The 14,379-nt window shown below is 34.5% G+C and overlaps 1 protein-coding gene across 4 annotated transcripts in view; it reads right to left on the reverse strand.

Annotated features, from left to right (window-relative positions):
- The window catches only part of SEPTIN7 (septin 7), a 121,716-nt gene that overhangs the window by 67,919 nt on the left and 39,418 nt on the right, over window positions 1-14,379 (reverse strand). For 2 of the 4 annotated variants that reach the window (XM_077119926.1, XM_077119918.1), the window contains one exon: window positions 8,353-8,455. In XM_077119926.1, coding sequence (XP_076976041.1) covers window positions 8,353-8,455 — 103 coding nt within the window. Of the gene's footprint in view, window positions 1-8,352; window positions 8,456-9,150; window positions 9,435-9,711; window positions 9,861-14,379 lie in introns of those variants that run through there. The other 2 variants (XM_077119910.1, XM_077119904.1) reach the window with 2 other exon arrangements.

A 14,379-nucleotide genomic window follows, 5' to 3' on the forward strand; every position in this document is an offset into this window, starting at 1 on the left:
GTCCCATCAAGCCAATAAGATATTATCCTCATTAAGTCAGAGTAACTCCTCTGACTGTCTATATGGTACTTTAAATACAGGCCATTACAGCATTATTAAGATAAATTGTAATTAGTAGTGTGTATTCCCTGAAATGGAAGTGGTCATTTCCATTTTTATATCACTAGCATGGCCCATAATTTCTAGTACTTTACTGCTGATTGGTATATGTCAGCTAATCAGTTAAATTCTATTGTTTCATGACAAGCCTGCTATAAATATTCTCATATTTTATGTTATTACTGTAATTATTTTGACGTAACACAATAACCTTTTATAGTCTTCTGTCACAAAGACTTGCATTAGTTAAGTATGAACATAAAACATGCTTGGTATTTGATTCTGTGATATTCACAATTACCTTATATTTATCATACACTTAGTTATGAGTCTGGGCAGTGTAAAAACAGAAGACCCAGAATCTCAAGTTTTCTTTTATTCTACACATTTACCTATTTTTTTCCACTGTTAGTAAATATGGGGCCACCATAAAGTTCTCCAAACTCAGCCCATCACATATATATAAATATAACCAACAACAACTCTGCAACACTATACACCCAGGCAGATATCTTTCATTTCCAAGCTGAAGTTTTTCAGAACTTTGATCTGTCATTTTTTCCTATGGTGGCATAAAAACACAATTTTACCAATTCCCCTACATTTTTTAGCATCAATGTCAAATTATTTCTTCTATTCATAAAGGATTTATTGAATACAGTTAAATATTGTTTTTAAACACTTCAAATTATTTCAGCTTTCTCTTCAACTTTTCTTCCTGACAACTCAATACAGAAGCCACTATATATAGGGCTGAAAAGGTAAGTGTTCACGCTTCTCTTGTGGATAAAAGGGAGACCCAGAGTGGCCCAAAGCAGGGTATAAGAGCCTGCAGGATAAGGAAGGTTTCTAAGGAAGCCTGGCAGAAGACCTGGCAGAAGGAGTCTTAGTCCAAACAAGATCAGGAAAACACAGACATGAGAAGACTGGTCTGCCACTGAATGTCAGGAACATGAGAGAGATGAGGAGGGCCTCTGCATCAAAGATGGAGAGGGAGGAGCTTGAAAGAAGTGGCAGAAGATCTGTTACACACAGAGGGACTGATTAAATAAGTAAATATTAAGGATAATGATTTCTCACCATCAGAAGAAAGAAGTATGGAAAGGAAGAAGACTAGAATGGTCCCTGTGGTAATAGGCTAAAACTGGAGATAATATATGTGAACTCATATTTTTCAACATATGGATAGATAAAGCAATAAATATGGTATAGGTGTATGTATACGAACATGCATATGTTACTTTGCTTTTGATGGTATATTATAGTTATGTAGGAGAACATCCTGGAGGAAGGGAAACACTGAATCATTTTGGGAGCAAGTGTGTCAGGGGAAAAATGTTGTGTACTGTACTTGTAACTTTTGCTTACAATTCTTTCAAAATGTAAAATTAAAACATTATTTCAATATATAGGTGCATGTATGTGTTCAAAACTATCCAATGCAAGATATTTTTCTCAATAAAACACAGCTACAAATTAAAAAAAAATTTATTTCAGCACAGTAATAACTGTAAGTCAATGCCATACCTCCAATTAGATAAAATACTTTGTACCTATAGTTTTTAATTTTTGAGGTGGATAACTCTTTTGAGAATCAAAATATGTAGTCACTTCCCAGAAAATAAATACATGATAAATATCTCAATTATATATACTTCAGTAAGTTTAGAAAACCAGTGAACCCACCCAACACTACCCACCTATCCTCTCCCTGAAAAAAACTGGTTCATGATCTTCAGTAGTTAAGCACCTGCTTTAAATTTTCTCTTACTGTGTCAGCTTGAAAGGATTATGTGCCCTAGAAAAACCATGTTTTAATCCTGATCCATCTAGTGGAAGCAGCCATTCCTTTAAATCCCTATTCAGTACTACTGGTTGGAAACTTGATACCCAACTGTGGGTATTAACCTTTGATTAGAGGGAGATGTGACTTTACCCATACCAGGTGGGTCTTGATTAGCTTACTGGAATCCTTTAAAAGAGTGGAGCTAAAGAGCCAGGAGGCCAAGAGTCCATGCAGCCAGAGACCTTTGGAGATGAGGAAGGAATACACCCCCGTGGGAGCTTCATGAAACAAGAAACCTGGAGAGAAAGCTAGCAGACATCACCATGTTAGCCATGTGCCTTTCCAGTTGAGAGAGAAACCCTGAACTTCATCAGCCTTTCTTGAGTGAAGGTAACCTCTCGTTGGTGCCTTAATTTGGACATTTTTATAGACTTGCTTAAACTGGGACATTTTCATGGCCTTAGAACTATAAACATGCAACTTAATAAATCCCTCCACACGCACATTTTTTTTTTTTGCATGGGCAGGCACCAGGAATCGAACCCAGGTCTCCAGCATGACAAGCAAGAACTCTGCCTGCTGAGCCACCATGGACTGCCCAAATTCCCCCTTTTTAAAGCTGTTCCATTTCTGGTATATCGCATTCTGGCAGCTTGTAAACTGGAACACTTATAAAGTAAAACAGATCAATATAATATCTAATATTTAACAATATACATATCTGCAACATATGTTGTAATGTTATATACTAACAGTAATATATGTAATTATATATATATATTCTTAACATATACAATGATGATATTTTCCTAGTGAGAAACGTGGAAATTATTAAAAAACAAGGTTTGTAACTTTCACCAGTACAAAGGTTTTTCATGGGTGACAGGTTATACCTTTCTAATCTTTAAAATAATTCTGAAGTAATTCTGAGTTCTGTAGCTCAAGTATGATATATTGCCATAAAGCTATCTTCCCAACAAAATCTATCTGCTGTGTACTAAAATTATGTAATAATAAACTTACTGTGTAATAAATTTTAAAAAAACTTACATGTAATAAAACTTAATATGTTGGGACAGAGTAAACCTGGTTCGTAATACAAAAATCAATCTACATATCCTCTGGAGAGAAAGAGATACTAAGAATACAAAGGAGAAATTCTGATCTCCTTTGGTGCTGGCCTGTCTACAGCCATAGCTAGGAAGGGAAAGGTAGTATTACTACCTCCTATTTAAAACTATACTTATGAAACATGTGATACAACCACCCAGGAAAGGAATGGACCCACTTGACCTACAACAGTGTTTGACCTCCATGCCCAGAATAGGGAAGATTTAGAAATTGCCAATTAAGGATCAAGAAATAACAGCCTTCCTAGCCAAGAAGAAATCCACATACTAACTGAGTCTCCTGTGTGAGAACTTATTTCCATCTATAAAGAATTGGACTGAAGTATACTTCTTTTATTACCTTGTCTTTGAAGTCCTAGATCTTTCTTTCCATTCAGTGCTCTGTTCTTTTTAAATTTAGTACCAACAGAGTATGTGACCTCTTCATTTCTGTCCCAAATTCTAGATAATTAAAATCAACAAATGTTGCTTTACTTTTAATTGGTTAAGTTTAGTTGCTTAACAAAGTTATTATTGAATCCACCATCTTATATTTTGGATATTGTTTGTCAGATTTATATATTCTTTTCCCTCTTTCTCTTTTTATCCTTTAAGTTACCCTTACTGGCACTCTTAAATTTGGTGCCTTCCTCCAGACTTCCCTTTCCTGTCTTTTTTTTAAAAACTGGTATAACTCCCTTTAGTATTTCTTGTAAGGGCTGGTCTTTTGTTGATTAATTCTTTCAGGATTTGTTTGTCTGTGAAAATTTTAATCTCTCCCTCAGTTTTAAAGGACAATTCTGCTGGGTACAGAATTCTTGGCTGGAAGTCTTTTTCTCTCAGGATCTTAAATATAACATATCATTGCCTTCTCGCCTCCACAAAGTCAGTTGAATAGTCGGAACTCAGTCTTATGTGGTTACCGTCGTATGTAGTAGGTTGCTTTTTCTCTTGCTGCTTTAAGGATTTTCTGCTTCAACATTTGACAGATTGATTAGTATGTGTCTTGGGAAAGGACTATTTGGATTTATACTATTTGGAATTTGTTGAACTTCTTTGACTTGCATATTTAAGTCCTTTATAAGGGTTGGGAAGTTTCCTCCATTATATCCTCAACTAATTTTCCTAGCCCTTTACTCTTCTCTTCTCATTCTGGGACACCATGATTCTTATATTTGCACGCTTTGTTTTGTTCATCATTTCCCCAAGACCCAATTCAAAATTTTCCATCTATTTTGCCATTTGCTATTTTGAGTGTTCAGAATCAGTTGTCCTGTCCTCTAGTTCACTTATTCTTTCTTCTGCTTCTTCAAATCTGCTGTTGTGTGTCTCTAGTATGTTTCTTATTTGGTTTACAGTATCTTTAATCTCTGTGATATCTATTTTTCTATTTATCCTTTCAAAGTCCTCTTATACTCTTCTAGTGTCTTCTTCATTTCCCTTACATCATTAGCCATACCATTTATTTTATTTAGTAAGGTTATATGAACATCTTTGATTAGTGTCTATGGGGGCGAGGAGGGGACCCAATTGTAGGGGTTGCAGGCAGGTAGCCTGGGTATGGAAGTAAGCGCCCCCAGGCTTTATGCACTGTTGACTGCCTACAGGGGGCAGGGACAGGGAGGTAGGGGTCAGGAGGGGCGGGTCAAGACTGCACTTTTGCAGGAGAGGAGGGTTGGACTGGGGCAGGTGTGCATGTGCTTGGGATGAGGCTGTGGGGTAGTTACACATGTGAACGGTTGGCAGGGCAAGGACGTGTGGAGCACCGGGAGGGCGGCTGGTGATGGGGTTCAGGTGTGTGGGGTGTGGGATGAGTCGCAGGTCATAGGGCTGTGCTGGTGAAGGTAGCGCATTCAAGGAACATGACCTGGCTTATTTCCTAGTCCCCAACTCCCCATCTGTGCACTCTTGAGGGCTCTGGACTTCTGCATTAAGGGTGTTTGCACCAGCTGGTCGGTTCCAGTTCTCTGTTTTTCAGTTCCTCAGCTTTCACAACGAGGGCCTCCCTATGTGTTGCAGAAGACTCTGCCAGGTCACTTCCACCCTGGAATCACCATCTCAGTTGCTCTCTCATGCGTTCTCTAGCTGTTCCTTGGAGAAGGACTGAATTTAACCTATCCTATTCTGTCATCTTCCTAGAACTCAAATGTCGCATTACTTTTATTCAGTCTCTACCCAATGAATCTTGAACATATTTAATATCAAAAGAACAACTTCTCTATTCCTGCAAAACAGTATTCCCACCTTTCCTCTTTATATTTAGCCTATATATTATGAAGTTTATCTTCTGGGTCTCTGAAAGTCTGTTAGAAGGCTGATTATGTTTTTCAACATCAGAGTATCTGTATCTACTCTCAAAGACCACACTGGGAAAGAACAGGTATCAGAAGCGAAAACAGAAAAACACAAAACAGAACAGGAGCTATAAATCTAGAATTTACCAATATACATATTAGAAATCACACTGAATTACTTTTTTTAAGTAAATAAATGAAACGAAACTGGGATATTATCAAGGTTTACATCTTATTTCTGTCAATCTAGGTATTACTGCCCTGTCACAAAAATCAAAAGACTATCCAGTCTTTTAAAACTATTTTATAAGCACGTCTGAATTATACTGTTCCATGATTAAGAAAATGAAATTAAATCACATAAAGAATTCAGTGTACAAAACATGAATATACTAATTACTGAAAATTAACACGTAATTTTCTCATGAAGAAAATTAGTGTGTGATTTAAGATAGTGGTAAGCTCTTTAGCATATAGCAGGGGAATGGAATGCCATTAATCATAAAGTCTCCCTCCTCTAAACATCCACAGCATCTGGCTTATATATTTCTTGTAATATTTTATCAAATTATGATTTATGGTATCATTACTTGTATACTTTTTTCTTCCTCTACTATTCTCTTATAGATCGGTATGTACCTTCACATTCTTCCCTCAAGCATCTAAAACAGTTAAAGTATTCACGGAATGAATGAGCTCATCTTCAAATATACCAAAAATCTCATCAAATTCAGGCAAAAAAAAAAAAAGAAATATTTTCCTTTTTTTTCTTAAAGTATACTCTCAGGTAACACAAACTTAAAAAAAAACAATTTGCCAAAATTTAAGTCAAAAGCCACAAAGTGTCCAAACGCTTTAACTTAATAAACCCGATTTAGGGACTACAACCCACTAAGTAATAATAATACCACTCCCAAAACAAATACACAAAACCCTGTAGTGTTGAAAGATCTTAATTGCTGTGCTACTGGTGACAGTAAACTTAAGGTCTATTTACAGTAGAAATAAATTACTGAAATTTGAGTCAATGAAGACTCCAGTTAGGGACCACCTTGAATTGGTGGAGACACATCTCCATAGAAACCACCTAATAAAAATCTTTCTGATTAAGTTGTTTCCATGGAGATGTGATCCATTCAATTGTGGATGAGACCTTTTGATTAGGTGGTTTCCATGGAAAAATCTTCAAAGACGACACAGAAAGAGACATTTGGAGATGCAGAAAGAAAACACCCCAGGGAAGCCACCTGAAAAGAGAAATTGGGAGAGAAGGCTAGCAAATGTCACCAAGTGCCATCCCAGCTGACAGAGAAAGGCTGAATGTCACTGGTCCTTTCTTGAGTCAAAGTATCTTTCCTGGATGTCTTAGTTTGGTCATTTTTATGGCCTTAGAACTGTAAACTTATAACTTAATAAATTCCCTTTATAAAAGCCAGCCCATTTTTGGTATACTGCATTTCCAGCAGCAAAGTAAAAAATCATATAATAAATTATATATATAATAAATATAATTAATATATATTTATAATAAATTATATATAATTATAAATTATACTATAAAAGTATAATTTAACAAACTAAAACATTATACTTGCCCACAGTTTGTCATTTAAAACTACTAATGTTGCACACATAAAATTTAGTATTTCTTTTTTCCTTTTTTTTTTTAGGGGGGGGTGCACGGTCCAGGAATCAAATCCAGGTCTCCTGCATGGAAGGCAAGCATTCTACCACTAAACCACCCGTGCACCCAAGATTTAGTATTTCTTTATACATATAAAACAGTGTTAACAAACTATGAAGAAAAGCAGGTATGCTCTGCACTGTTATAAAATTGTGACATGTTTACATACGTATCTATTTAGACTCACTCTGATTCAAAGCAGTGATCTGCAATCTAGGTATACTATACTTCTAAATCAAGATACAGGTAACTTAATGCACTCTATCAAATATCAAAATTGTGAACTCTGTACCATGTTTTAACTATGTGAACTATAACAATGCATGCAAATTCCAAAGAGCTACAAATTGAACAACAGGCAAAATATTCTGGTCAAAAGATAAAATGTTCTTCCCTTCAATGAAGGGATGTTTCATAGCAAAGCCAATTAACCTAATTCAATACCAAAATAAAAATACCAGAAGCTGGACTTTAATTAGGAAAAATAACAGATACTACCATTAACAGCTCAGTAGTATGAATACCTTACTTAACTATCCGAAAACATTTTCTTTGACAAGAATAGTTAATTCATTAAACTGCTTTTCATCTTCTTAAAATAAATAATGGAGAAATACATCAAAGTTATACCATACTCAAAATTTAGGTTCTAAAATCAGCTTATATGAGGTAAAAATATAAACAGTCATATAAGATTACTAATGTTAAACATGTAAAGATAAGATGTAGTGTTTCTTTACATCTAATGATGCAGTTACCAACCAACAGTCAAAATAATTCTTGACAATCTTTTAAAATGGACTACTGACAGAATAAGGTATCCATAGGATATAGTACACAAGAGAAATGAGACTGAGTTAGGGTCCTATTTCGCTCATTCCAGGGCCTATACTCAATAAATGGAATTTCCAAGGTAATCAGTTGTATTATAATGGTCCTCTAATTCCTGCCCCCCATTTAAAAATTCATAGCACATATGTTTACATTAAATGCTCATATAATATGACTCTATTATGGCACATAAGCCAAAGAACAAAATTATCCTGGAGTAATATAGTGCCAGACGCTATTTCCTTAGGTTGCAGTCTTTACAAACTAAATAGAACTAAGAAATGAGCCTTTTATACCTGTCTAGAATTCTACTTCTCTCTCACCACTTCTCAGCTTTCACTTAGTTTCTGAAATTGTGCCAACTTTAAAAAGAGACAGAAAAAAATTAAAACCAACTGTGACATCAGATTAAATTTAAAAATATTCATATAAGAGAAAATACTATTCATGATCCTTGAAGCTATTTGTGCTATTGTTTTCTTAAAGTTATTCAGAATTGAGTTTAAAACTTAGATCCAAATTCAGTTTTAGTAAGAAATCATATCTTACCTACTACCATAAGTGTGAATTCAAACCCTCTTTTCACGGATTTTCTGTATACTTGATTTGGGAGATTTGCAAATCCCACATAGCCTTCAAGGTTCTTCTGTTGCTAAGAAAAGCAGAAATGGCCAGTTAATCATATATCAACAATATTCTTGGCAAACATTTCAAATTCCCTTCATTCAACATTTTAGAAAATTATACAAACTGTTATTCAGAGCAAAGCAAACTGCTTTTATAGTTTTATAAAACTATTAGTTAATGGCAGCAATAGAAAAAATGAATTAAACATGATTTAATATAATAATTATAAAAAAACAAGAGAATAAAATAAAAATTAAAGAAACATAGCTCAAAAAATATTTTAACTTAGAAAACAATAAGATTCTGACCAACTAAAACAACAAAATGATAGATGAGTCTTTCCATGAAAAAATTCCAAATCCCTTAAATATTTTATTAATAGCCCTTTTTTACTGTCCCTTTGAAATCAAAATGTTGAATTTAAAGTTTTTTCTTTTTTTTCCATAAATTATTTAGGCTCTCATGATCAGTGGCAAACAGCAAATATTATCTTCAAAGCTGTTATGGCAGGTACAATTAATTATGTCTCTTGAATGTTTCAGAAAACCCTGCTGCTTCCATCTGTAGGGAAATCAGATTTATCCAGGTTTTAAAGTAAATTATATTTCAGTTTTGTATGGTTTTTGATTCTTTGATTACTTCAATATTAATTTCATGAGTAATTCAAAGAAACCAACTTCTCACAGTACAGTTATAAAATAAATATGATTTTTAACTTACCCATTGGTGAGAAATACTGTACATAATTCAGACATCTTTGTGTAGGGTCTTACTGGTTTATTTTACTTAGAGGTAGGTCTTACTCATCGTGAAAATAAAATGGCAAATTATTCCTAAGAGGTATACATTTCTCTTAAGTTTTCCCATATTTAATTTCTCATTTAAAAAAAAATTCGTGAGATCAAAGCACTAATCCATTACATTTGTATTTAATAAAGAGCACAAGTTTGCATTCCTCACTAGTATCACATATGTAGCCAAATATTCCATCCGCAACCTTTTACCCCTTTTTTTCATTTGTATACAAAACTAATTTTTAAGCCAAATGTTGAAAAGCTAAGTAGTTAGCCAATTAAACTGAAAAGCTAACTTAAAATACATTAATTAGGAGACTGATCAGAATATAGTATTTAAAGTTAAATATTTGAAAGCCTATTATGTGTAGAGCTAAAATTGTACTAAATTTAAAGTTTCCTTGAAACATATTTCATCCGGCTGTAGGTTAAATATAAATTAACTTGGACTGAAAAAGTCTGTGTGTAAATTATGTAGTATACTCACAGCTACTTTGTAAAGAACACATGTCCATCATTCCAGTGTTCCAGATTCCAATAGAACAGATCCACAGAACAGTAAATGAAGAATTCCAAGAATTGTACAGGACACATTCAGTCCAAACAGGAGACACAAATCCATTGGAACACAGCAAAAGATAGAGGGAAAAATGAAAGTTACTTACATGTAACACAACAAATTAGAGGTAAGTTAAAAATTAATTGAAGGCAGTATTTCATGTCAAAGTAATGCTTTTTTGAGGGCTATAAGGCTTGGTGAGTTTTAACCCATTTGTCAGCATTTCTTCTGCTGAAATAAAGAACAAAAGACTTCCTATCTTTTTATAAAAGACAACGATTATGTTCTGCACCAAGAAATGGCAGAAAAATATGAAGTTTCAGGAAGGTATACTGGGACCAAGTTTTAAATCCAAACTAGAAAAAAATGGAAACCTATTCAATTCTGCTTTGTTAATCACTGGATTTAAGACAACACAGATGAGACAAATGGAAAAGTTTTAGCTAAAATCTTTATACAGTACTGTATTTCAAGTTCTATTAATTAAACTGAAGTTGTGAATTGGAAAAAATGCAGATGTGTGAAGACAGGAAAGGAAGCTAAAGATGGTAAGCAGTAACAGATGGAAAATGAGGTAGATGTGAGCTGTGAAAACCGAAAGAAAAACGAATGAAGCATAGAGAAGAAAATAGACTACTCCCAGACAAACTGTGAAAAGTGTATGCCTTTATTCTATATTGACGTGAATCAAGCTTCTTCAAATAATTTGAGGCAGCCAAGGCTTTATTGTACTTTTACACTCAAAAGTAATTAGAATTTAATAAATGAAAATCAGAGGCTTAGGTTTACAGGGAAAAACATGCAGAAATAAGGAGTTCCCATTAACGGCCTCCCCTACCCTCCCCTCCCAGCACAGCCTTCCCTATTGTTAGCACTATGCATTAGTATGGTGCCTTTGTTACAACCAATGAAATATTATAATTGTACCCTTAACTATATTCCATAATTTACATTATGGATTAGGAGTCACTGTGTTGTACAATCCTATTTTTTTTTAATTTTTATTCTAATAACACATATACAACTTAAAACTTCCACTTTTAACTTCATTCAAATATATTCAGTGGTGTTAATTACATTCATAATGTTTTGCTTCCATGACCACCATCCATTACGAAAACTTAATTAAAGTCAATTAATTATAAAATTATTTTTCCCATGACAAAACCTCCCAATGACTCCCATTGGAAGTCATCCATCAGTATTTTGCAAAGCCCGTCAAATCATTCCAGTATGCCAGAACACTGAGAACCACTGGCCTATAAGGTTCGGCAAGATCTGTATCCTCTCTCACTCCTGGCCTCATCACTTAATACTCTTCTTCCCAACCTTACTCACTTCTCTTCCAGCCACATTATTACTACTATACCTTAGCCCCCTAACCACTCCTCAAACACACCCGGCATACTTTCACCTCATGACTTTGGTACTTAACTGCTTTCTCTGCCTGGAACTGACTGTCCAAATGTCAATTTCTCAGAGAGGCCTAGCTTGACCACCCAATTTATAATTACAACCCCATCCCTCAGCCTAGTGCTTTCCTACTGTATCTTCTTCTTAGCACTTATCACAATCTAATGTATTTTTACTCATCTTGTTTACTGTAATCTCCACTTCACTTCTGCTTTCCTCTCCAACTAGAACACAAGCTCCATCAAGGTAAAGGACTAAATGAATTACATAAATTGTGGCATACAAAACGGCAAACCATCTGAATGATTTGAAAAAGATTCAGAGAAACTGATATTTTAGCTGCCTCTTTAGGATCCCTACCAGACTGAAGGTATAAAAAATACATCTTAGAGTCTGCCCAGGTCTTATTCATTTATAGTTACCTCCTAGAACAGTTCATGGCACAAATGGGATTTTAGGGCTGAATTAGGAATTGGGGAAAGCATTCCAGGTAAAAGGGTAGGGATCAACTTGGTACTTCCAGGAATGAAGAAAAGGTAAATGTACTACAGTAAAGTAAGGTAGTGGACAAGGAGATGAACAGTAGGAAACAAGGTCAGGGAAGCAGGCAAGGGCCAGATCATCTGGGACTCTGCCAAAGTAAGGAGTCTGGATGTTATTTTAGGCATGATGGGAAGCCACTGGAGGTTTTCACACAGGAGACTGACCTGACCTGATTTACACTTCAAAGATAGTTCTCAGTGCTAAGAGAAGGAATGGGAATAAGAAACTATTAAGGAAACCACTGCAATAGCTTAGGAAAGAAAGGGTATAATAAACAAAATGGTATGGAAGCAGTGAAATATCAGTGGGAAGGATTCATATGTTTTGAAGGTAGAGTTGATAGGACATTGTTGATGGACTGGATGTGATGGGTGAGGGAAAAGGGAAGCAAGGGATAACTTGTAGACATTTAGCATGAACAACTGAGTGGCTAGTGCTATCTCTTAGGTAAAGAGGGAACAATCGGAGAGGGAAAAACTGGGTGGTGCAGGCCCAAATCACCAAAATCAAAAACAGAACTGAGTAAGTTAAATTTAAGGTACCTAACACATATTCAAGATGAAATACCCAGCAGTAGTTAAATACACAAATCTAGAAATTCCAGGGTTGACTGGTGCTGAGGATATATAGATCTAGGAATTATAAGCATATAGATAGTACTATAAGGGGATTGGATTCTCAGAAAAAGACTGTTAATAAAGAGAAGGAGGTCCAGATAGAAACTTGGAGCACTCTAACATTGAGAGATTAGGCAGAGAAAGAGACAATAAGGTAGAATGAGAAAGATCAGTCAGGGAGGTGGGATGAACACCAGGACTGTCTCAAGGGAGTAGTACCTACTCAATTGTATTGAATGCTACTGAGAGGCCAAATGAAATTAACAGAGACACAACCACAAAATTTGGAAATAAGATTACTGGTAATTTTGATCCAAGATTTCCCCATGCAGCTCCACAGATGGCTTCCAAAGCCAATAAAAGAAAGAGAAATAAGGAAGATTAAAGCAGAAATAAATGAATGGAGAACAAAAATTAATAGAAAGAATCAATAAAACCAAGGTTGGTTCTTTGAGAAAATCAATAAAATCAATGGATCCATAGCTAGGTTGACAAAAAAAAGAGAGGATACAAAGAAACAAAATTTGGATTTGGAGAAAGATCAAAGGAGAAAATGGAGTTATAACAGAGAAGATAGGATTTAACAAAAGAGTATGACTGCTAAATCTTTATATTGATATTTTAGACTCATCTTGGAGCAGCAAGAAGGAAATACTAAAATTATGGAACTATAACCCATACCAAACTCTGAAATCTGTTCTTTAAGTAAATGTTGTGGTGTGCTTTGAAATTTATTGCTTTTTTGTATATGTTATTTTTCACAATAAAAAAATAAGTTAAAAAGTGAGGGAAAAGAATATATAGATCTGACAAAAGCTAAAGGATAAGACAGTAGATTAAAGAACTGCTTTTAAAGTAATAATTTCAAACATTAACAGACTAAACTCACCAATTAAAAGATACTGATTGGAACAATAGATTAAAATATATGATCCATCTATATGTGGTTTATAAGAGATACATCTTAGACCCAAGGATGCAATTAGAATGAAAATGAAAGGATGGAAAAAGATCTCCTATGCAAGCTGTAACCAAAAGAAAGTAGGAGTAATTATACTAATATTATATACAATATTTAAAAACATAAAGATATCATAAGAAACAAAAAAGGACACCACATATTAATAAAAAGGACAATTCACGAAGAGGAAATAACAATAATAAATGTTTATGTGCCCAATCAAGGAGCTTCAAAACACATGAGGCAAACACTGGCAAAACTGAAGGGACTTACAGACATTTCAGCAGTAACTGTGGAAAACTTCAATATACCACTCTCAACTGCAAACAGAACTAAAAGACAGGAATAACAAAGAAATAGAGAACTTAAACAACTAAATAAATGATTAGATCTAATAGACATACATAGACCAATACACCCCAAAACAACAGGATACACATTCTTCTCTAGTACTCATGGAACTTTCTCTAGGACAGATCATATGCTGGGACACAAAACAGGTCTTTATAAAGTTAGTAACAATTAAATTATCCAAAGCACTTTCTCTGACCATCACAGAATGAAACTGGAAATTAACAATCACCAAATAACCAGAACTTTCACAAATATATGGAGATTAAACAACATATTCTAAAATTATCAGTGGATCAAGGAAGAAATTGCTAGAGAAACTGGTAAAAATCTGGAGGTTAATGAAAATGAGAATACAAAGTATCAGAACTTATAGGATGTGGCAACAGCAGTACTGAGAGGGAAATTTATTGCCCTAAATGCCTATATTAAAAAAAACAAGAATAAGCAAAAATTGAGGACTTAACTGCTCACCTAGAAACTAATCCCAAAGCCAATAAAAGAAGAGAAATAAGGAAGATTAAAGCAGAAATAAATGAACTGGAGAACAAAAATTAATACAAAGAATCAATAAAATCAAAAGCTGGTTCTTTGAGAAAATCAATAAAATCAATGGATCCATAGCTAGGCTGACCAGAAAAAAAAAAGGATACAAAGAAACAAAATCAGGAATGAGAAGGGAGTTGTTCTAGTTTGCTAGCTGCGGGAATG

Source organism: Tamandua tetradactyla, chromosome 1 (assembly GCF_023851605.1).
Source record: "Tamandua tetradactyla isolate mTamTet1 chromosome 1, mTamTet1.pri, whole genome shotgun sequence".
Lineage (NCBI taxonomy): Eukaryota > Metazoa > Chordata > Mammalia > Pilosa > Myrmecophagidae > Tamandua > Tamandua tetradactyla.